The following is a 22,943-nucleotide window of genomic DNA, read 5'->3' as shown; positions in this document are numbered from 1 at the left end:
CCGCCTGGCCCGCGCCCGGGCTGGGCCCACCGCACACCCAGGGGACTGGCTGTTTGCTGGGGTGTGCTGCTGGGTTCTGCTTGCGCTGGTGACGTGAAGGAGCCTGTAGGCATTTCAGAGCAGTGTGCTGGTGGGTGTAGATATCCGCGTTTTTCTTACCTTAAGCATGGCAAATACCCTTGTAAACCAGTATGTTAGCGTTTAGCATGTCTGAATGGGAATTGTTTCTAAATGTTCCTACATGTTTTCCTTCACAGTCTTTATGAATGCAGCAATACCAATTGCAGCTGTACTTATAGTAAGTATGGACTTTTCTAAGTAGCATTAATTACAACTGCGTTTCAATTATAAGTGATGTGGAAATGAGGAAGGAGGACAGGACACAAACCTGCTGCACATTTGCAATTCCTCCGGGAGAGAATGGAAAATGCCCACTTGTTGTCTGCGAGCAGAAGCAGCCTGGAATATGCAGCACTCCCCAAACCATTAAGAGAGTATAAATTAAGATTCTGTAAATGAAATGCTTAGGAAATATGAATTCTTTGTGCATTTCCTTCTTTATGACAAAAGGCTGATGATAACGTCTCTCTTTGTAGACATTTGTGGTCCACGCTCATCTGACAACAAAGGCTGACTTCTCCCCATCTGTGGCATTTGCCTCCATCTCCTTGTTTCATATTCTTGTGTCTCCATTGTTCCTGCTCTCCAGTGTGGTTAGATCCACTGTCAAAGCATTAGTAAGGTGAGAACTGTAAAGTTAGTATCTTTGCAACCACCTCTTCAACTTTTGAGAATGTTTATTGCTCATTTTACAATGGTAAGTTTAGAAATAGCATGGTGATTATTTCTCTGTCGTTGTAAATTGCTTACCAGCTTTTTACCTTGGATGGTTCCCTTGGGTGTAGCATGTGGGCCAAGTTCTTTGCTGATACAGTTGTTATAACCAGCATTTTTGTGGTCCACAGCTCATAGTTCATTGTGTAGAATGAGTTAAGCTATAATTGTTACTGCAGGCAATGTATGTACGGTAGCAAGAAAGGAAGTGAAAACTTACTGAAGATTAGTTTCATAAATCACCCAAATGTTTCTCTCCATCAAGCATGTAGAAAGGCACAAGGTAATCACAGAAGATCGTGTGTTTCAGCATGTACCTCATGGGCTGTGCTCAGCTTCCACCCCTCTGCCTGAGAGGTTGCCTGTTGGAGAGTTAGACTTAATCAAATAAACTTAAAAAAGCCATAAAAATCACTGTTAAGTGTGAGACTAAGTTAGTGACTAAATGTCTACTTCAGACTTGATGAATTTTTACTTTCTTACAAACATGTTAGTCTGAGTGTTCAAAAACTGAAAAAATAACCACCAGAACTGCTCTTTTACTGAGAGTTTTCCTTTGAGTATTGCCAACAGATTTGTGTTAAAATCTCTTAATGCTTTTCAAATGCAGTGTAACTCTACCTGACTGATGGGGGAAGAGAGAGTTTGGACTTCTTAGTTTATTAGGACCTCTTTGTAACCTCCACTATAGCTGTCTGAAGAGCTCGTCTAAACTATGCGACAGATACTGGACACCAGCTCTTGCTTAATTGCCTTTGTGTCACTTTGGAGATGGAAGGGAGACTGCAGCAGGAGGCTGAGATTGCCCTCACTGTTTCAAAATTCCCTGACGGTGCAAAGTCACAGCTGTGTCCTCTCTCCTAACAAGTGTGGAATCTGAGAGCATCAGCAGCTGGCATGAAATGTTTTGCAGCCACTGTGGTAGTCTCTAGAGTCAGGGCAAATTGTCATGTTAAGATTGCAGCCAGCAAAGCATTCAGGGGCCTACTCTGGCACTGGTGTTAGGCAGTTAGGATTTTGGCCTGTGTAAGGATTTCTTTGTGAATGTGTTTTCCTTTGTGTGCCTGTTAATGCTGCAGGAAGTTTCTGAAGCAATTAGCATCTACCAACTCTTAATTGTTGCTAGTTGGGAGTTCTTTTTGAGTTATTCTGTAGTTATCTCCTTGTTAGCAGGCTATTGTACTGCTATTTGTGGTGCAGGCAGGAATCCCCTGGTTCAGGCTCTGTAAGGAAGGTGACAGGATCCCTGTCCTGACTGGCTGCACCACGGTAACCCAGGCAGGGTTCCAGAGCCCAGTGCTCCATGCTGCTGCTGGTGCTACTCTAGATGTGCCTGCTTCGGACCCCAGCCTTCAGTGCAGTGCTTTGGAAGCACGTGTCAGATATTTTCAAGGTGTGCAAACACATCCTTGCTGGAATAGTTTGGGCAAGGTGAAAACACAGACAGATACTAGAAACCTGTGTTTGTGCCAATTGAGCACAACCAGCATTTACTTACTATAACTGTGTCCTGCTCTTACACCTTCCTGTAGTAAGCAGCTGATCAGTAAGATCAGGTAAAGGTAACCTGATAAAGCTGTACTTGAGCATTCTTTAGGCTGAGATATTCTAATTTGTTTTAGCAAGCATACAAGACAGCTTCTCCTGTAGTGACAGAGAGGAGACAGGTGAAGCAGAAGGTGATCCAGCAGTGGAACCATCACATAAAGGAAATTAAAAGGGCTCTGTTAATATTGGCTACAGTATCTGCTGCCAGATGCTCTGAAGGACAATGACATCTATAAATCAGCTTGTCAGTATCTTTAATCATTACACATGTGCCCAATTCCAAAGCATCTTCATGGATTGCCGTTGACACTGTCAGGACAACTGTGTGATTGATTCCAATGGTAAAACAGATTCAGAACTTCTGTTCTACATAGGGCAACTGCAAACTTTCCAAGTTATGGGGCTAGGGTATTTGCTTCTGAGAGGGGGAACAGTGGAAAGTCTTTATGAAGGTGAGAAATTCCATTACGTCTTTGAAAAGTCTGTTGTGTTTTTTTAAATATGTAGAGTGTTTGTGCCACTGAAAATTAAAACTGAGCAGGCAGTTGATGTATTTCTTAAATATGAGGTCTTCAAGGACAACGTGTGTACCGTTTTCCATCAGCAAAGGTCAGGTAGCAAGAGTGGCATTATGTATCTTACTGGGTTGAATATGAAACCGCTTTCACAGTCAGCTGTGCAAATAACCATGTTTTAATCAATACATCTGTTCTGTGGCTTAAAAATAAGCTCCCCCCATGGAGATGCTGCAATTTCACTGGTATTCCAGCATCAGAGAATGCTCTGCAGAGAACATACTATTTTATTCCTTAAAGTGTAGAATGGTGCAGCATCCTGAAATGAGTTGCTGTCTCTAAGAAAAGGTTTTCTCTCAGCTATACTGTGGTTCCTCAGTAATTGCCACAGGATCAGCAAGTCCAGAAATAAGCAGAACATTGGGCAGAGGGCTTGCAGGGAGAAGTCTTGGCACTTAGAGTACAGCCACCTTGATACACAACTAGTTAGCAGTGACAAAAATCAAACTCTTGAATAGTTCAATAAAGAAATGGCCTTTGGGTATGCATGGTCCAAGACCCTGGAGCAGATACACAGGGGACTTCTCTAGCTGCTCTTTATACCTTCAGAGCAATTATTCAAATGTCAGTGTAATTTTCCTGTAGAGAATGTAGGTGCAGCTGCATACCAATTCTCCATATAGGCAGCATCTAAACCATCGTTTGGTCCATTTGAAGGCTTTTAAAATGTTCTTTTACACATCTGGTTCACTGAATAAAAAAGGTAAAATCATTCCTAGCCCTGTTTTCCAGAGTTTTGTGCACATAGATATAAATATCTCTAGTGATAGGGCTTTTAATTTCTTCCTTTGAGATAACAGGCCTTTCTGCTAAGGAATTTTGGTCCAACATTGAATCGTAATCTGTTATTACTTCCCTCGTCCCATCCAAAATAGTTATTCTTCTTTTCAGGTACTTGGATTGTAGTACCTGCTCTAGCTAAATTCACCCCACTATCTCGTAGTCCTCAGCTGCCATTAGCAAGTGGGCAGGTTGACAGAAAAACTGTAGAACCATTTCTCTCTTAGGAACTGCCCGGGTGACTCCGGTCGCTGCCTGCAGGACAAGTGCTGACTGCACAGGGGTCAGCCTCCAGCAGGGCTGTGGTGCTTCAGCACCAGTGGGGTAGCTTACGAGGCTCTTAGAGGAAACTAAGTCTCCTTCTGAAGAAGAAATCCCTGGCAGTGGAATGCAAATTAAATGCTGGGGTATTTATTTATTTATTATCTTTTTAAGATTTGGATACGAAAAGATAGCCACATATCACTATTCTACAGTGGCATTGTTTGCCTGTTTCTTCACAATTAACCTAAGGCTAAATATTGAAACCAATTTCTTCAGTCTTTGTCCATAAATTTATTTTTAGGCACTTAAAGGCCTTCTGGCACTTTAGTGTTTTGGAGAGATGTAGTTAACTTATTTCCAGCTATTGAGTGCCTTTGATGTTGAGTTCATGATTCAATCCACTTCCTTTACAAATTTCATTTGCTCTCCTTGGGAGTAGATTAGATATACATTTTATAAAGTCAGGTACAGAGATAAAATTGATGTTATGATCTGTTAAATGTCATAATAAGGGCACATTATCTCTTAGCTAATGAAATCTTAGGCAGCTTGTGAAGATTTTATGCCTTCTCCTTTGTTGCGGTTGTCAGGATTCTTTTTCTATCTCATCTGTTAAGGTGTATTCCTTTATCACATTATCTCATGTATTTCATATTTCATTTTAGTTGGTTGAATTTAGTTGACGGTGTAGAGGTCTCATCAGAGTGCTAGAGTTCATAAAACTTCCACCAGAACTGATTGCACAACACTTCAGTAACATAAATTACATTGATTCTGCTTCAGCACATGCCTTCAAAACAAACCACTGTTGTAGGTGGTCTGCATCCCACCAAATGCCTGAAAAATTCTTTTGTGTAATCTCTCTGGTGGTATCAGGAAAGACAAGACATGAGAAGCACCTGCACAAACCATTAAAATATACTGTTAATATACAACAGGGCAGGTTTTGTCAACTGCCTTGCAGTAACTTCTCATTGCACATTTTCATGGGCCTGTAACAAAATGGGAAGACACGAACAATGCAGCAGAGTGGTTGAGGTACTAAAAAAGATGCTCTGTGATGAACATGCAGCGAACACAGTCTTGCATTCCAGACTGTGGTGTGATTCTGTTTTTCCATTTCAGTGTGCAGAAACTGAGTGAATTCCTGTCAAGTGAAGAAATTGGAGAAGAGCATGATAAATCTGCAGAGCTAAGAAGTGCAGATAATCACAGCAAGTACCAGGCGGTGGTGAGTTGACCAGTGCTGTTTAACTGCAGGTGAAGTGGCTGGAGCTATTTGTACCCAGAATAAATTGTTTACTTTTCCATTTCCTAATGATTATGTCTTGCAGTTGCAAAAACTCTCTTTAATTGCCTGAACTGTGTGGGTCATAACATGGTTGCTTGGGTTTAGGACATTTTGCTGGTACTGCCACCAATTACTGCTTATTGCTGTCTTTCTGATTTTGTGCAGCCACTCAAAGTCGTTAACCGCAAAAGGCCTGCCAGGGACGACTGGAACAGTTACAGCTCTCACATGAGGAGACCCATCAGCATCACAGAAGCAGATGATTTTTGTGTAAAGGTGATATGAAGGTCACTCTAATAACACTTACTATAGCTTATAAGTAGTCGCTTTGGTATTCTGATGGAAGTTTCAAACTGAAAGAACCAGCACTGGATGTGAACAGTCAGACATTTGTACTCCTGTCAGAGGTTAACCTCCACCTTTCTTTTCTATCTCCTCCATTTGAAGAACTGACTGCTGACATCTATGTTGTGCTTAGCTGTGTATATTCCTCTCGATTTTCCTCAGCAATTTTCTGTTTGAAGAAAGTCAATAGCCCTGTTTTCCTGGCAAAAATTTCCAACTTAGAACAACCCAGGTTGGAAGGCACCTGAAAAGACCATCTTGCCCAACCTTTTATGTATGCCAGACTCCTCCTTTGATTTACAATGTCTGTACAGAAAAATGGTATGATGAAAATGAAAATAATTTGGTTTAAACATTCCTAAAATAACCTTCTCGTGTGTCTTCCCTTACTCTTTTAGAATTCCTAGTATCCTTTCAAGATGAAGTTAAAAACTAACCCCTAAAGACTTAAGTTCTTTGAACAAAAATTGAAATTACCCATGACACTTTGAAGACTGATGCTCTTGATTTGCTATAGAAATGGCCAGAAGTAATAACAATCCTGATGGTTATTATAGTGATGTTGCTGTTTATTTGGACAGTCTGCTATTATCTTTGCATTTCTTACACAAGAGAATTAATAGTTCAGCTTGATGGGACTAAGTAGGACAACTGGTAGTGCTTCTGGGGTTCTTTTAGAGACTGTCCTCTGACATGCTGCTTTGGTGCAGGTTCCTTCTTGAAAAGACTTCCAGGAAAATATGAGGAATATTTGAGAGGTTTTGAGGTGGCGGTGTTGGACCAGAAGAAGGCCTGGAGAGAGACAAAGGAGTTTGTCACAAAGGAGAGGCCAGAGCAGTAACCACTGCAGGGACAGTGTTTATAAGGTCTTGAGTAGAAAGCCAGGACCAGTTATAATCTTTGGCTCCATCTGCTGATATCGTTGTCACCAGTGGAACCTGGGGCAGGGAACTTCTGCAGTTTCTAAGTCCTGTCTGTCTGTAGCTCATTGCCCATGGAGGAGCATTTTTTGAAACAGGATCCCCTGGCTGCCTTCAGTAATTTAAAGGGAGGAGCACTGCACTTTCTTTTGCTTATTTTTTCAGGTCATTTCCAAAGATAAAAGTATCACTTTTTCATCATGGTAGGATCAAAGTGTCCCATTCCACTCTTCTCAGATCAAAAAACGTTGTACCTTGCATTGCTGAAAGGCTTTGAAGGCTTCAGGGAGTGAAAAAGTGAGAGAAGAGAGTCCTGTATAAATACAGGCCTTTTAAAATTGTCTCGTCTTGCCTATTTTTCCTCTAGCCATGGAAATCTCCACTTAAAGTCCTGAACAGGCTTTGTTTCTTGCTTTTAGTCATTTCTTCAGTGGGAAGATGTCTGTATCCAGCAAGGCTTAGCTTATCTAAGAACCGTATCAGAAATACAAAGGAAAATGTTGTACCAGGTAGCAACTTCTAATTTCTGAGAAAAGTTCTGCAAATCTGCTTGGAATTTGGACCATGTCATTGCTGCAGTGAGTGCCTAGAGTGACATTCAGTGTTCTGCAGAGAGCAAACCATGATTCTGTATCTCATGTAATTGTATTGTCGTCATTTCACTTCTTTTGTGTGCCCACTTCACAAATAACAAAACAAAAGAAACCCTAAACAGCAACTACTTTTTCCTCAGGAATTTTCCTTAATTTTCTAACTGTTGTGCTTGTTGGAGTTCAGAGATTCTTGCACATCAGAATACAGACCTCTACCAAATCAGTCACTTGAAGGTCTGTTTCCTGCAGGGAGCAAAGACTATCTCAGTTCCCGTGGTGGAACTCCTGTCTGAGTTCCTATGCTCAGTGCAATAGGAACAGAAGTGCTGTCTCTCATGTTGGAAAAAGATGTCAGCTCTAAATCTGAATTTCTGTTTCTTGTTTCTCTCTATCTTGGCATAGATCATAAATGGATTTTTCACTTGGACACCTGAAGGTCCTCCAGCACTGTCCAACATTGATATCCGAATCCCTCAAGGTACAAAATGACATCAGGCACACAGAATAAGACATTTTTCTGTGAGCATTTGGTAAACTGGAAGCTTATGCACACCTTCTTCTCTCACAGGTCAGCTAACAATGATTGTAGGACAGGTTGGCTGTGGTAAGTCATCTCTCTTGCTGGCCATACTTGGTGAGATGCAGAAGATCTCTGGGAGCATATTCTGGAGCAGGTAGTGCTATTTAAAAAGTCAAGATTGAGTTGAGTGGTAATGCATAAAAAAGCCAAAATCTATGGTGGGATCCTTTCTGTGGAGTCATGAGGTTTGTAGGTGTACGTTCAAGACAAAAACCTTAACCTAAAGGTAGGGGAGCATATCAGAAAGAACCCCCAGCTCCAGGGTCAGCCAAGCTGCTGTTCCATTAACAGGAATAGATAACCATACCTGGGCATTCTGCACTCCAGCAACACAACCTGAGTGAAATCATAACTGATTTGGGATCAGAACTGATTAGCTGAAGTGTTGTGCTGCTGTAGAATGGCATTTGCTCTTTCAGGCCTGAGCTCATGCCTTTGAATGGAACTATGAAGAGGTATAAAGACGCGTTGGCTCCCCAGAATCGGCCCCTGTCTGTGCTTTTAGATGTGTCCCCCATCCCAGCACTCAGCTAGTGCCTGAGAAACCAAAGAGGTTTTTACAAGTGGCAGTGACCTCAGGGTACTCCCCCAGTGCATCCTGCCTGGTTTGACAAGAGGGAGACAGTCACGTCCTTCCCTCTTTTCCCAAGGGGACACAGCAGCTGCACTCTGGCAGCCAGATACAGGCTTGTGTTGGACTTCTGTACTGGCCACGAAGGGAGGAAAAAACCACTACCCAGCTCCAGCAGCTGTACTGGTGGGGCTTCATCTCTTGGCCCTCAGACCAAGTGACAGATGGTCTAATATACTGCAACCCTGTGCGTGGTTTCCAGTAGATCACTGCCATCTCCAGCACACTGGTCAAGGTGTGTGGACGTTTCTGGCCTGTTTATTTTACAGTTCTGGACTTCCTAGTTATGCAGGCTATGCCTTGCCTGTTGGGATACAGTTCTTTGTGGGTGAAGCTTGACAAATTGCAGAAGAACCTAGAGAAATGATTAATTTTATTGATTGGGAATGAAGGAATAGTGTAGCTCCAAGTCAGATCCACACACTCTGATAGACAGAGGGTCATTGTTATCCAGTGGGTTCTGCAATGATTAGTGAAACTATTCTTACAAATTCCATGAGTGTTTGTAGAGAGATGTTTTTTATATCCAGTCTTCACATGTAAGCCTGTCACAATGCTCAGAATTGCAGATGCTTTAATAGTAATAGGACAAGGCAGGAATGTTCCCTATTTTATAGGTGAGGAAAATGAAACCTAGGAAGGGGATGCTTTCAACTGGCGAGGGAGACAAGAGCAGAAGCCCCAGTTCCAGAAGGTGGTGATCTATCCACTGTAACATACCTCCCTAAGCAGAAGATCAGAGTATGGTTGAGGAACCATACTGAATCCCTGCAGCCTTATTAAGTGGACTAATTTCATTTCAGCAAGGCTGTAATTTTTTACAGATGACATAACATGATTAAGAAGTGTAATTTGAATGTCTGATGCTAAACTAAAACAGATGACATGATGGTTCTGATCAGACTGTGGTTTTAAATAGCCCTTGTTCAGAAGTATGTGCTTCACAACGGTCTAAAGGTCAGAACTGGTTTTCACATCTTCTACATGTGCCAAAGTATCACAAGGTAAATTCACTTATCACATTTGCTTTGCTATCTGTCAGAGATGTGTAGAGGGGCTTGTGGCTGAAGCAGTCTTAGCCCTGTCAGTGCTGGCTGCAGTGGGACAGATTTTGTCTCATTGTTCAGAGCTGGTCTATGCAGAGTGCTGGATGCAGTCAGTGTAGGCTGCACGCCTGTCTTGTGAAGCTAGCAGCTGAAACCTCACTTAATGTGGTAAAAGAATACCAATGCCAGGTACATGCAATGTTATCCCAGGTTCAGGGAGAGTAGTCTTACCAAGTAATCCCCAGAGCTTGTAGCCTTAGCTCAGGCAATCACCAAAATCAGTAAGATCCTTGTTACAGCTCTTTCTCTGGAATGAGACAAATGCTTGGCTTCAGTAATTCATGTTACAGAATAGTCCTGAATTATTTAATTCCAAGTTTCCTTCCCCTTCCCTTCCTCCAAGGTCACAGTTATGAAGATGAAGGATGCATCCTGCTGACATGTCACTTGGTGCTCAGGAAATCTGGATTCTATTCCTGGCCCTTCCCTTGGTCTAATGGATAACCTTGCAGAAGTCATTTCCCTACTCTGTGCCTCCATGCTCTATTGATAAAACAGGATTACCTGCATATCATCTGTATTTGCTTCCTATAAAAATTATTTGTTTCAAAATCTTACAAAGACATTTAATATAATCCTGGGCTACAAGCTGTCTAATCAGAAGTGAGCACTGGCTCATTTGTGATTTTTTGGTGGTGGTTTGTGTTACAGTGTGTCTTGGAAGGTCCAGCTCAGATCCCTGTCCCTTGTGCAAAGCAGGCTGAGAGCATGTCAGCATAAATATTTAATAATATGATTAGAGGTTAACAAAAACAGAGAAATGATGATTTACATTCTGAACAGATGGTAAATAGTATTGATTTGACAGGTTATTGAGTAAATAATCACAGTATATGTCATGCTCATTTGTTATGGGCAGTGTCTCACTTTAAAAAGTCCCAGTTCAAGTCCAGGGGGCAGTTCATAGTGCAAGTCCTTTTGGATTGAATAATACCAGAATATTGACCTAAATAAGAAATAGTTTGCTCAGACAAAACCATGTCACTTTTTATCTACACAGGACATACCTACTCTCATCTGAGTCTAGAGTCCTTATAGTGTGAAGTGCCAGGTTTGTTAAGGTTGTTAACCATAGTCCATATGGAGTTCACCATTTTCATTAAATGACAATATTCTAAAAGATATTTTGATTGAGTTTTATAAATATGTGTTTACTGGAGTTTTCAGAAACACCCAGGTACTTGGTAGTTTCTGTAAAGAATTGCTACTCAGTGGCATGCAGCAGGTTCCTGGGGTTTTGGAGAAGGTGCCACTGTGTCACTGAAGAGCAGAGGAGTGTGAGGTAACAGTGGAAAAGCTTTGTTCAGTACGCTGACCTTTGGCATAAAGATCCTGGTGGCTGGCTGGTGCTCTCCAATCCAACAGTGAATTGAACTTGGATATGGTCGTTGCTTACTATGCATTAGCTTTTTGGAAGTGTCTCAAAGCAACTGTTTAAACTGCAGGCATAATTTTCTTCCTTGGCCATTTATAAACCAACGGTGTTAGCACAAAGTTAATGTGACTGTTCTCTTTAAAGCATGAAAAACTTTGTCCCTTCTTGATGTTGTTCATACCACTCGGCACACGGATTTTACGCTGTTTTCAGTGGAACTGGATTTAGCATCAGTACTAGGGCTGGCCAGTCATCCTGTCCAACAGCTCTGTCTGTGAGCATCTTGGTACACGTTCAAAAGTAGCAAAACCAAAACCTGACCATCCCTCTGACCTGCCTGCGCTTACTTACACAGGCATGTCCCCCAAGGATAGGGCTGATACAGAACACAGCATGTTGCAAGTCAGCTGAAAGTGGGATTTGTGGCTCCACCTAATCCATTATATCCATATATATGTATGTGCAGTTACTGCCTTCGAAAAATGCAGTATCATAAATTATCAATTTCTTTTCCTTGAATATGTCTTTTTTTTTTAATGGAACTGCATTCTTGTCACACTAGGACCTCTCACTTCTGTTAGCACCTCCAGGACAGAGTGGAGCGTATTTTAGTTGTAGAGTCAAATTAAATGCTTATAAGGAAAAAAAAAAGAATTTTTTTCTTGACTGCTAACATCAAGTCAGTTTGTGTAGAAGGAACAGATGCTGCACTGCAGCTCTGTGATAAATACTGTTTGCTGCCTGTGCACTAAGTGGAATTTAATTGTTTTTCTTTCTGGGGCAGATTGCCTGTGCTTACTTAAGTAAACAGCCTTTGCTTTCTGTTTGTGTTGCAGCTGTACTTCTGACAGTGAGACAGGGGAAGATGTCAGGTATAGTATTGTATTGGTCTTCCTACTAAATCAATCGTGATAAAAGGAACCACAGGTTTTTAAAATCTATGCTTAAGGTTTTCAGAGTCAGAATTCTGAATATCATTGAAACTTTCACTGTATTAACTACCTTAAGACCCAATTTTGAAAACCACCTATGTGACTTAAGAAAATGAGAGCTGGATTTCCTTTAAGAAAATATTGCAGTTTGGCAATTTTGAACATCATATCCTAACTTTTCCTGTATGTCTTTGAAATTCCTTCTTTTAAAGGATGAACCAGATTATTCCCTAATACTACACTTGAAAAACCAGTCTCAAGTATTGCTTTAAATGTATCATTTATCAAAACACATTCTCCCCATTACCCTTCTCTTCATTTTTTACATCATGTCATAAGTTTATTTTCTCACCTAGCATTCTTCAGGCGCACACAAACTGAGAAGTGTGGGGAGTAGCAGATCAGTCCATCTGTTGGCAAGGGATCCTTGCATGGAAATTATTTTTACCTGATTAACATAGCTCTTCTTGGATTCTGGGAATAGCTACCAAATGAACTGAGAGCAAAGCTTTCTGACATGGTTGTTATTCTAGTGTGGCACACAAACCTTCAGAATTGTAAGCTTTGTAAGAGTGACCATCCTGGTCCTGCTGAAGTCAGTGAGAACTTTGTCCCTGAAATCAGCAGAGGAAAAATGTCACATGTTGTCCCTTTTCTTGACTTACGCTAAACTGTGGGTCTTCTACTGACCATGATATTTTCTTGGTTCTGTGACACACCAACTACTGCCTTTTCTTTTAGATTTATCAGGCTCCTCTCTCCCATTTACCTGACTTCTCAGACTTGTTAATTGGTTGTCAGACTGAGTCCTGCAAAATTTCTGCTCCTGTGTGTATGTAGTATAAGAGGGACTTTGATGTAGCGACTAAGCCTCATGCTAAAGGATACTGGAAATCTCAAGTCTTTCTGTATGAGACTGCAATTTCTGAGCCAAGTTAAAGTGAAACCATTTGAGCCCATTAAGATACAAGAGAAACAGGATCAGAATTCAATCTTTGCATGTCTGAAACTGTTATATTAGGATGGACAGCAGATGGTGAGACAGCATGCACAACAGTATGGCAAGCATATTAAAAAGTAGGAAAGAATATTATACTTTATGAAACAAATAGCTACATTATCATAGGTTCTGGGAATCCCAGTTCTGTTCCGTAAGGATACTGAACACTTTTGGTGTTCTCAGAACAGATTATTTTGAACCAGTCTCATGAGTTATTGAGCACTTGCTTATGGGTGTTGAATGCTTTCTACAAGGTTGTTTAGTGCTTCTCAAAACTGAAGCTTTAACCATACCTTTTTGAGGTCAAGATCATAGTACACATAGTACACTGTAATGTAGTGCAGAATTTTAGCACACTTAAGAGATTGTTATATCTCTCATCAGTCATTTTATTGTATTTTTAGTTATCACATAGTGATAGTACTTTCAGGTATTATTTACATTGTCTAAAACAATTGAATTTTTTTAAAAAAACAACCCTTGTGTTTGCTTTCTGCAGCTCAGAGAAAGACTCTCCTGTTGACACGGAATTCAGGTACAACACTTTAAAAACTAATGGGAACTTCCACAGATCCCTTCCAACCTCAGCCATTCTGTGACTCTGTGAACATTCTCCAGAAGTCTCTGCACTTGAGGAGTTTTTTCCTTAAAAGACAAATCGGTTGTTTCTGTATGCAGCTACTACAAGATGTAGAAGTAAAACAAGCCACTGAGTACTGGGGCCTGGCAACAGCAGGATGTGCTGTTACCTACCCTCAGGCTGAAAATCATGGAAGCACATTTTTTGTTCATGCAGCAGCAGTACAGGACAGTACACATTTCTCATATCTGGAGAACATTTGATTTTGAGTTGTTGACTGATATTAGACATTCGTGAGCTGTATAAAATAATCAAAATAAAAATGTAGTCAGCAATCCAAAGCACGCAAAGGCATTGCAATGTACTTTCCCCTACCATTATAATCATAACTCTATTGCATTTTTAGTGCTTCTATTTTCTTTTTTAAATCACCAATATTTCAGACTTAATAGGTTTATTAAGGCACTGAAATTCTTATGTGAATGTCCCTTAACTAGTCTTATTTTCAGTGATCTTGAGTGTGTATTAAGCCTCCTAGACTTCAGAAAATGAAATGTGAAGGTAGAGTTAGATTAATAACTGTAAACAAACAGTCTTGACAATGTTGTTTCTGATTCTAAATTAACCAACAGGCTTGACCCTCTGTTAGCCCAAGCAGTTTCCAGGGAGCTCAGGGAAGGTTTTCCCTGGTTGTTCTAAGGTTGGATTTTACTGTCTGCCTCTTTGGGATAATGAAGAGACTATGGTTGATCTATCTTGTATTATCAGAGGAAAAAGGTTACACCCCCTTGATGAAAATGCATGTTTGTTTATGCAGTCTGAGGGTAGGAGGCAGTTACTTCCACCTGCAGAATAAATTCCTCCTCAGTCTTTGTCTGCTAATCCTTTTCTTTACATTTAGTCTTTGAAGTGTGGAACCTTAGGCAGGTTCAAGTCAGGCTTTCAGAGGTGTTGCACACTTAGTTTCAGAATATTTTGTTCTCTGGATTTTTGGCTGTGTTTCTCAGTTTCAGTAGCAGTTTTGTTTGTTTGCCCCTTGACTTTGCCCCTTGCACTGTAGACATGGAACAGATTCCTCATATCATCAAGCACTTGCAAACTTTTTGCTTGTGTCAAAATATTATCTGCCCTGATAGATCATCCTTGTGTCAATTTGTAAATAAGATTAATTTAGAGGGGTTCACTAAATTCCAAGCCCATAATGGATTTGGGCAAGCTCATTGCCAGTTCCCAAATTCCTTGAAGTAATTAATTCTCACTGATGGCCTAAAAGCAGACTGTAAGCCAAACATGGGTGGTGTTCCCAGGCATTGTCCTGGTTCTCAGTGTGGACTGTGTCTTACTGACAGTGCCCATACCTGCACTGAACAAAAGAACATTTGATACAAAAGCTGTAGAAGTATTTTCTTCAAAACTTCCTATTATTTTTCAAAAAAATAACTTAGAAGTAACTTTTCAATTGCACTGAGAATTAAGAGCAGCAAAAGCACAGTTTCCAGTGATGAAAAGTAGGGGAAGGGAATACATGTTCATCTTGGAATGCTCAGAGCAATTGTTTCTTAATTATTGGCATGAGATTTTCATACTAATTGAAAAAGTGCTTCCCTCTTGAGGCAGAACTGAATGCTCTTTGAATTAGATTTTGGGGCTGCAGACTGGGCTGCTTAGGGGATTTTTTCTGTCTTTTTTCTTTTTTTTTTTTTTTTTTTCTTTTTTTTTTTTTGTTTCTGGTTCATTTTCCAATAAGGAGAATTCATAAAACATAATTAAATTCTAATGAGCCCTCAGACATTTAGACTTGGAAGCCTGTTAGCAGGGTGGTGTAACTGTGTGTCCTTTCAGGTCATCAAAGAAAATTGGATTCCATAACTTCTGAGCAAGCTTGGTGAAAGCCTGAAAAAATGAGCAGGGCAAGTGACCTCAACTCCTGATAAAAACAGATAAAGCAGCCCATGGTTTGAATTGCATTCGGGCCCAGCTAGAGAGGCTGCTGTCATGGCTGTCTAGCAGACAAGGGCTACGTTTGGGTGAGAGGCCCTATCTTTTTATTGGATTTGCTGATATGGCTGGAAAGAAAACAGATATTCTTTTAGGCATCTGATCCCTCTCTTGGCCCTTTTCTGGAGAAACAGTGGTATGTCAATGGCTTTTCCAACAGTATCAGTTGCTCTAATAAAAAGTGTTGCCTTTCTCCCAGCTCTGCCTTACTGAGGTCCTTAGGTTGCAACAGCCAACAAAAGCACTACTACTTTACAGTAGGCAGATACTTTTATTTTTAAATAGTATTAATAATAAACCATGTAATATAATACTTGTAAAATACATTGTAAACAGTGAGATTCTGTTGACCATACCTGGTAAGTTGTCCCTTCTGATGGTACATTATGGGTGCAATTCAGCTGGGGGAAATTTAGCAAATATGTTTTGTCTGTGTTCTCTTTTCTTGTCTTTGTAGACATAGAAAGATATTATCCATGGCTACACATTTACTTTGTGACTCAAGTCCTGTTCTTAGAATGGGGAAAACAAACATCCCGGGGGCAGGGGAAATTGCCTTTGTGCATGTGTGGAGTTATTTTTTTTAAACACACTTAAAATATCATTTTAGAACTTCCCTCCTGAAATGTGTTGCCTAATTAGTGCTTTATGTATTTTTTTTTATTAGTCTATCCAAAGAGAGCTGAGATTCAGTCTTTGGTGATTTTCTCCCTGCCATCTGCACTGCTCAAGAGGCAGCTTTACTGAGTTGGCCTTTCCAAAACCCCCCTCAGAGCAGCAAAAGAGGGAACGAACTGAAATGCTGTTAGGTGACTGATTTCAGCATTCTGTTAGAAATTTAACATCTTATGTGTTTCCTTGATGGGAGAGCTATTGATTGACCTAAAGAAAAGAAATTAAAGACAGTATTTTTGAAGACTTACTACCAGTTTCTTCCTTTACAAGAAGTTTCTTCTTTTACAAGTGGTTTCCAAAAACACCTACTCACTGGTAAGCTGGGAACTCTGTCTTGTTTTGGTTTTATTTTTTTTTCCCCAGGAAAAGAGGATCAGTAGCATATGCATCACAGAAGCCTTGGTTGCTCAATGCCACCGTAGAAGAGAATATCACGTTTGACAGCCCTTTTAACAAACAGAGGTAACAGGTTTCAGCAGACCTCGAGTTCTGCACAGTCCCCTTTTGGCCATGTTTTTCCTGAAGAACACAAGGGACAGAGTTCAGTCTCATGTGAACTTAAGTGCAGAAGTGTTTTCATCTCCAAGGACCATGTTTGTTTAGCATGCAGTGTTCTCCTCTTACAGCTAATTGACTAGTGTAGCTGTCTGAGAAGGCCCGTAGCTGGTTGGAGTGGGCATGCTGTTTATTTGGAACGTTGTGGAGGATTAATGGGCTGCCTTTTTTATTCAGTATAACTGCCTACGAAACATTCTAACATACTTAGAAGTTAATTGCTGGTATTCTACACCCTACACACACATCCCCTACCATCTTCTACCCCCCACCCTTAAAAAACTCATTGGCTATGTATTTACATCCCACACACATTTTTTTGTCATCCTTCAGTATTGAAACAAAAAACAAAGGCCCTGGGCATTAAAAAAGTTAAATGCTAAGCAGTAACAATATACCCTGGAAGGAGGTGTTCTTGTCTAGCCAAGTTTTAACTATTAAATATTTTTAATTGGAAAGCTGACCTAAGATGCTTTTTCTCAGCTGAAATATTATTTACTTGCCTGGGATTGAAAGAGATCCCATTAGAACAATTAGTGGCTAACAAATATGTTTTCCACTGTGTGATTTTTCCAGCTGGTTAATTTCTGCTCCACTGCAGGTAGGAAATGTGCTTCTGTAGCAGTATCTGTGTGGATTTTGTGTTACCTTTTTTGTTTCCACAGGTACAAAGCAGTAATTGATGCGTGTTCCCTCCAGCCTGATATTGACATTCTCCCTCATGGAGACCAAACCCAGATTGGAGAGAGAGTCAGTAAACAGCTACAAGCTTCTATTTTTGTTTTAAACATATTTTTTATTATTTTGTTGTGTTCTTAAAATTTTACTGGTTATTTGGCAGCAAAGGTGATCTTTTAGTTAAGTGTATGTTTGGGTCATTAGTTTCAAAAGCTCATTGCTCTGTAAACATGGAAACACTGTCATTAATGTGAGATGCAGTGATGTAAATGTGCTGCTATCAGAATCTTTGACTAATTCTCTGGCTGCTATCTCAGATATCCTGACTTCATAGTACAATTTTTTGTCTCTTTAGGAGTACCAAAAATAGTCGATAGATTTTTAGAGCCACTTCATATAAAAGAGGGCAGGTGTTTAATCAATGGCCAACTGATCTTTATCACATCAGAGATTGGGGAGTGACAAAAAGGAAACAAAAGTCACAAATTTGTAAACAGTTTGTTCTGGCATATACTGACTCTGTCACAAACAAAAAAATCCCAAACCCACAACAAACCACCCCATGCAAGGCTACATTGAAGAACACATTTCTCTGCCTAATCCCTGCACTGACTAACATATTATTTTTAAATGGATTATGTCCTAACCAGTTAATTGGGTAGTCAAATAAATGTTTTTTTGACAGGAGGAGGGATATGGAGGGGAGAGAGGAGGTGGGGTGATGATTTTTGGCAGCAGTACTGGCTTATGAGTTCTGAAGGTGTTTGTGAAACTGCAGGTGGATCACAGGAAGGATAAGTAATTTAGAGCCTGGTGGTAGCAGGGGACTAAGGGCCAAACCCAAGTGCAGTAGCAGGCAGGTAGTATTTACTTCAGCATAGCCTAACCTCCCAGCCAGCAATTACTGATTCCAGTATGTGGTGGAGCTGATGCAGTATGACAGCATACAATAATAAAAACAAACAAAACCCAGGGCACAGCCAGACTCAAAAGGTTAACTTTCAAGTAGAAGTCTAGTTTAGAGTGCCTGCAGAATATCTATGCATGCCTCCTACACCTCTGTGTCACCACAAACCATTGAACATTCCCCATCCCTCTGGAACTTATGGAGAACAGCTCCAGGCAGAGTGCTCTCATTTCCCAACGATTTGTGTACTGTTCCTGCACAAATTGCAGACCCACACTTTTGAAAAATTTCTCTGGGTTTCCTTGTCCAGAAAGGCTTCTGTGGATAATCCAATCAGAATATGAATAATCAGTTGATGTTTTCATAACTGCCTGATTGTTTTTCTCCTGCTTATCTCCAGGGTATTAATCTGTCTGGAGGGCAGCGCCAACGTATCAGTGTGGCAAGAGCACTTTACCAGCAGACAAATGTTGTGTTCCTGGTGAGTAGGTGCCATTATGTTTATGCTCCAAACTGAAGCACGAGATGCAACCATTTAGAGTGTTCCATGGGTAACATGCCCATCAGCGTGCTTCACTGAGCTAAGACAAATGTGCACTGTTTATTTTATAGCTGTTGCTAGCTAGCCTGCAGGTAAGGTGCATTTTTTAAGTGCTACAGACAGAGAGATATTAGAATACAATTTGAAATGCTGATGCTTCTCCGCTGTCTATTGAAATTTCTTTTGACCCTTGTGTTTATCTTTGGTACTTAGAAATTTAATACTCCGCTGTATTCATGAAATTCCTAACCTGTCTCAGGACTAAAATTAATGTTGTCCTGTGTTTGGAGTGTTTCCTTTCTGCAGCAAACTAAGCTGTCTTCTCACCATGTACTGCTTGCTGTATATCCTGTCCAAACTGCAACAGAAGTGCTATGGAAAAAGGAGTGAGAGCAGGCTCTAAAAACTTAGTAGGTGGGAGAACAGATGCATCCTACACACTTGCTAGTAGTGAATTTGCTGGCTTTCCAAATTAGGACTTCCTTCTTACACTGTTTTCAAGGAGCTCTGAATCCATCTTTGACATGAGCCACATGGGCTTATAAAATCTGTGCACATTAGAAGTCATCCCTGAAAGTCTGGGAGGTTACTTAGACCTTTCCCTGTAATTAGACAGATCAAAACGTGCTGGCTTCATGTGTAGGGCACTTCCAGGCAGCACCCAGAATGCAGGAGAGTAGAGAGCAGTTCGGCCAGGTGCTGCAAGTCAGAGGATCCAGTTTTGGGAAAACAAGTTTTTTTTGTTTTCAAGTTTTGAAAACTTTTGTGCAGGGTGCTCAATAGTCTATTAGTAGCAGATTATCTTATGGTTTGTTAATGTAAAAGCACTTACAAATGAAACTTTCTTCAGTTATTAATCTTTCAAAAATATCCAGGAATCCTTTATGTTAGTAGTTGAAAACACTCAGTTCTTTTTAGTCTGATTTTTGTAAACAAATGCTTCTGAAACTTTTCTCTTTCACAAGCGCTTACCTCACACTCAATAACCTTTTGTATTCTCTAAACTTCTTGTGATCATTGCAGATACGAAAAATTATCATGTGATAATTCATTACAGATTTTATCCTTAAATACATTCATTTGCTCTGCATGTTTTATTTGTCGCTGTCAGACTAGTCCTGTAGCATGAACTGATATTTTTTTTTTTGTAATCTCTGCATCATTATAAGCTTGTCTGGTGAGCAGTGCCATGGTGAAGAGCCTGGCTGGCTGTGCCAGGCCCTGGGACTGGCCGTGCTGGTGCCAGCCGTGCAGCCCTGCACACGAGGTGTGCCCAGGCCCAGGGCTCAGACTCTGCTCTGTGCCAGCTGCACACACTGCACACGAGGTGTGCCCAGGCCCGGGCCTAGGCCCTGCTCTGTGCCAGCTGCACACGCTGCACACGAGGTGTGCTCAGACTCTGCTCTGTGCCAGCTGCACACACTGCACACGAGGTGTGCTCAGACTCTGCTCTGTGCCAGCGGCGCACGCTGCCCACGAGGTGTGCTCAGACTCTGCTCTGTGCCAGCTGCACACGCTGCACACGAGGTGTGCTCAGACTCTGCTCTGTGCCAGCTGCACACACTGCACACGAGGTGTGCTCAGACTCTGCTCTGTGCCAGCTGCACACACTGCACAAGCCTTTGGCAGGATAAACTCTGTGTCGCAGCTGGAAGCTACTGCATTTCAAAAGCACTTTTCAGGTGCTCTCTATTATGATGCTCTGGTTTATTAGAATTTCAGTGGTCATTTTTCTTACTGCTGATGTCAGATATTTTTGATTTGCAGATACATGAAAGCAACAATACCAAAGTACCTACTGCAGTCACAATATAAACTGTTAAGAAATTGAAGGAAATAAAAGCTTGAGGGTTTTCTAAAGCACTCGCCTCTTTTCTTAGTCTCTCCTGAACTAACTGGTGGCAATGGTGTTACTCCAAAAGCAGAATTAATTCAAATTCAACCCTACTTCATCAGCAAACATCTAAAGAAAAACAAAAACAAAACAAATCCTGGTTCTCATGTAATGTAATAGCATGAAATAATAATACTACTAGGTAAATCCTCCAGCAAGTATCACCAGTGCAAGCAGTAATAATGGATCTGTAATTCCATATAAATAGGATTAGGTAAACAAGTCCCCCAAATGATGGTACAAATTAGCTTATGCCTAAATTAACTGCATATAATTAATTGATTAAATAAGATAATCTATGTTGTAAATCAAGCATCTGAACAGACTCATCAAAATTATCAACGTTTCTCCTTTTGTCATTCTTTGTTAGTAGAGTTTTCATTTATGGATCAAAAAAAAACCCTCAGAATTGGAAGGCGATCAGGCCCAGGGGCAACAGGCCCCTGCTCTCTGTCACTGCCCTGGGCAGCTCTGCCCCAAGTGCCACAGCCATAGGGCGCTGTGCTGTCTGAGTCTGACAGGAACAACGCCCTGCAGCTGAGCCTACGAACCCCAGCTGGTGAGGGGAGCACCCCAGAAAGCCTCAGGAAATCCCATCATTTACCCAGCTGGCGGTACCTTCTCTGAGTACTCACTGTAGAAAGACAGCTCAAGGTTTCTTATGTCATTTAAGAAGACTCTTCCTCAGAACAGTTGTGATCTTCTGATGGCCTCTTCTGACTGTCTGTATTGATCTCACTGGTTTTACCGGTATTAAAATCTGTCTGTCTCCTGAAATCCCGTAAGTGCTGGCTCCCACAGCTGACCTCTTTTCCTCACGACAGGATGATCCATTTTCTGCACTGGACATCCACCTAAGTGACCATCTCATGCAAGAAGGGATCCTCAAAATGCTACGGGAAGACAAGCGGACCATTGTGCTAGTGACCCACAAGCTGCAGTACCTGCCCCACGCTGACTGGGTAAGAAAGCTCTTCTCCATTTTTCTGAGGAGGCAAGGATGTGTCACAAACAAGGCTTTGCTTCAGCTCTCCACCAAGTGGTACTTTAGTGAGAAGAAACATAATGAAGATGTTTTGAAAATTAGCCTGTGAGTTTTGGGTGCCATGATTTTGGAATTAACATTTTAGAACACCTAAATAGGTTGGATCTTCACAGAACTGATACTTAATACTCTCATGAAAACAGGCTGCATTGAAAATATATTGAGTATCCAAACCCATTAGTTATATTTGGAAAATTTTGGTAATTTTTTAAATCTCAAAACACTGAAATGTTTGAGTGCATAGTTGCCTCTTCTGGGGTGTTAGTAGGAATTTGTCGGTGCTGTCACAGAAAAAGGAGTGTTTATGGGTGTGGAGGTGCACAGAAGGAAAAACCACAGCATTTCTGTGTGGTTAGTACTAGTATTTCATGTATCAGAAGTATCTTCACCCTTTGTATGCTGGCAAAATTTTAAGAAATGCCTAGTAGTCTATTGTTATGTTTCTTTATTATATCTTGTAGTTTACAGAAGAAAATAAAGGTATTATTTCTGTAACAGTTTGCCATTGCAAATGTCAAAGATGAAGCAAATCAAGCTGGATAAGCAGTTTGGGGATTCTTATTTTTTTTAGCTCATTTATTCACACTGGCCTTGCACTTAGTTCTCCTGCAGCTCTCCAGCTACAACACCACAGGTGCCTTGCCCACAAGGACTGATGGTTGCAGTCACACCTCCTAGCAGGACTCCTCTCTCATCTGCAGCTTGCACAGACTATAGCAGCAGTTACTCCATCTCCAGAAGTAATCACATGTCAGCTGCTTTCTCTTCTTTGTATCAGCTCACTGCAGAGTTGCAGACAGACATTAATCTTGTTCTGATCATGGTTTTGTGGGCAGCATTTATCCTTTATGGTGTCTGCTGTGACCTTTAAGAATTGCTACTCTTCTCCACACAGTTCTGGTTTTCCAGTTAGTGTCTCTCAGGACGCAGGAATTTTCTGCCTTCTTCCCCACCCAATGAGGTCCAGCTTAGCTTCCACTTTTTCAGTTGTTACAGATTTGCATTTTTAAAAAGATGCACAGCTGTGTCCCTGTATTAGTATCTTTTTAATTTCTTTTATGAATGTCGGACCCATTTTTAGGCATTTGTGTTTTAGGAGGTACTTTATGAGAATTTTTTTTTTTCAATATCTCCTAATTGGGTTTCAGTAATGTTTTATGAAGTATACTGTTCCAAACAGCTTGTAGGACAGGAAGGACTTTTACTAGTGAAGTTTATAATTAAAAATTATTTATTAAGAAATAGTTCCTTTTTTTTCCTAAACACAGATCTCATTAAGCCTTAGCAAGTCTTACC

General features: G+C 40.8%; 1 protein-coding gene across 1 annotated transcript in view; it reads left to right on the top strand.

Annotated features, from left to right (window-relative positions):
* Positions 1 to 257: 257 nt before the first annotated feature.
* ABCC8 (ATP-binding cassette, sub-family C (CFTR/MRP), member 8) overlaps positions 258 to 22,943 on the top strand; it is a gene marked incomplete at its 5' end in the record, with an annotated part of 43,085 nt that continues 20,399 nt past the window's right edge. Inside the window, 12 exons of the mRNA XM_008935010.1 lie at positions 258 to 298; positions 597 to 742; positions 5,127 to 5,232; positions 5,458 to 5,568; positions 7,553 to 7,628; positions 7,719 to 7,824; positions 11,679 to 11,714; positions 13,274 to 13,309; positions 16,391 to 16,489; positions 17,248 to 17,332; positions 18,568 to 18,648; positions 21,427 to 21,564. Of these exons, the coding sequence (XP_008933258.1) occupies positions 258 to 298; positions 597 to 742; positions 5,127 to 5,232; positions 5,458 to 5,568; positions 7,553 to 7,628; positions 7,719 to 7,824; positions 11,679 to 11,714; positions 13,274 to 13,309; positions 16,391 to 16,489; positions 17,248 to 17,332; positions 18,568 to 18,648; positions 21,427 to 21,564 (1,061 nt within the window). The remainder of the gene's footprint in view (positions 299 to 596; positions 743 to 5,126; positions 5,233 to 5,457; positions 5,569 to 7,552; positions 7,629 to 7,718; positions 7,825 to 11,678; positions 11,715 to 13,273; positions 13,310 to 16,390; positions 16,490 to 17,247; positions 17,333 to 18,567; positions 18,649 to 21,426; positions 21,565 to 22,943) is intronic.

The sequence above is a fragment of the Merops nubicus genome, unplaced genomic scaffold (genome assembly GCF_000691845.1).
Source record: "Merops nubicus isolate BGI_N331 unplaced genomic scaffold, ASM69184v1 scaffold24122, whole genome shotgun sequence".
NCBI lineage: Eukaryota > Metazoa > Chordata > Aves > Coraciiformes > Meropidae > Merops > Merops nubicus.
This window is presented reverse-complemented; position numbering and strand designations above follow the sequence as displayed.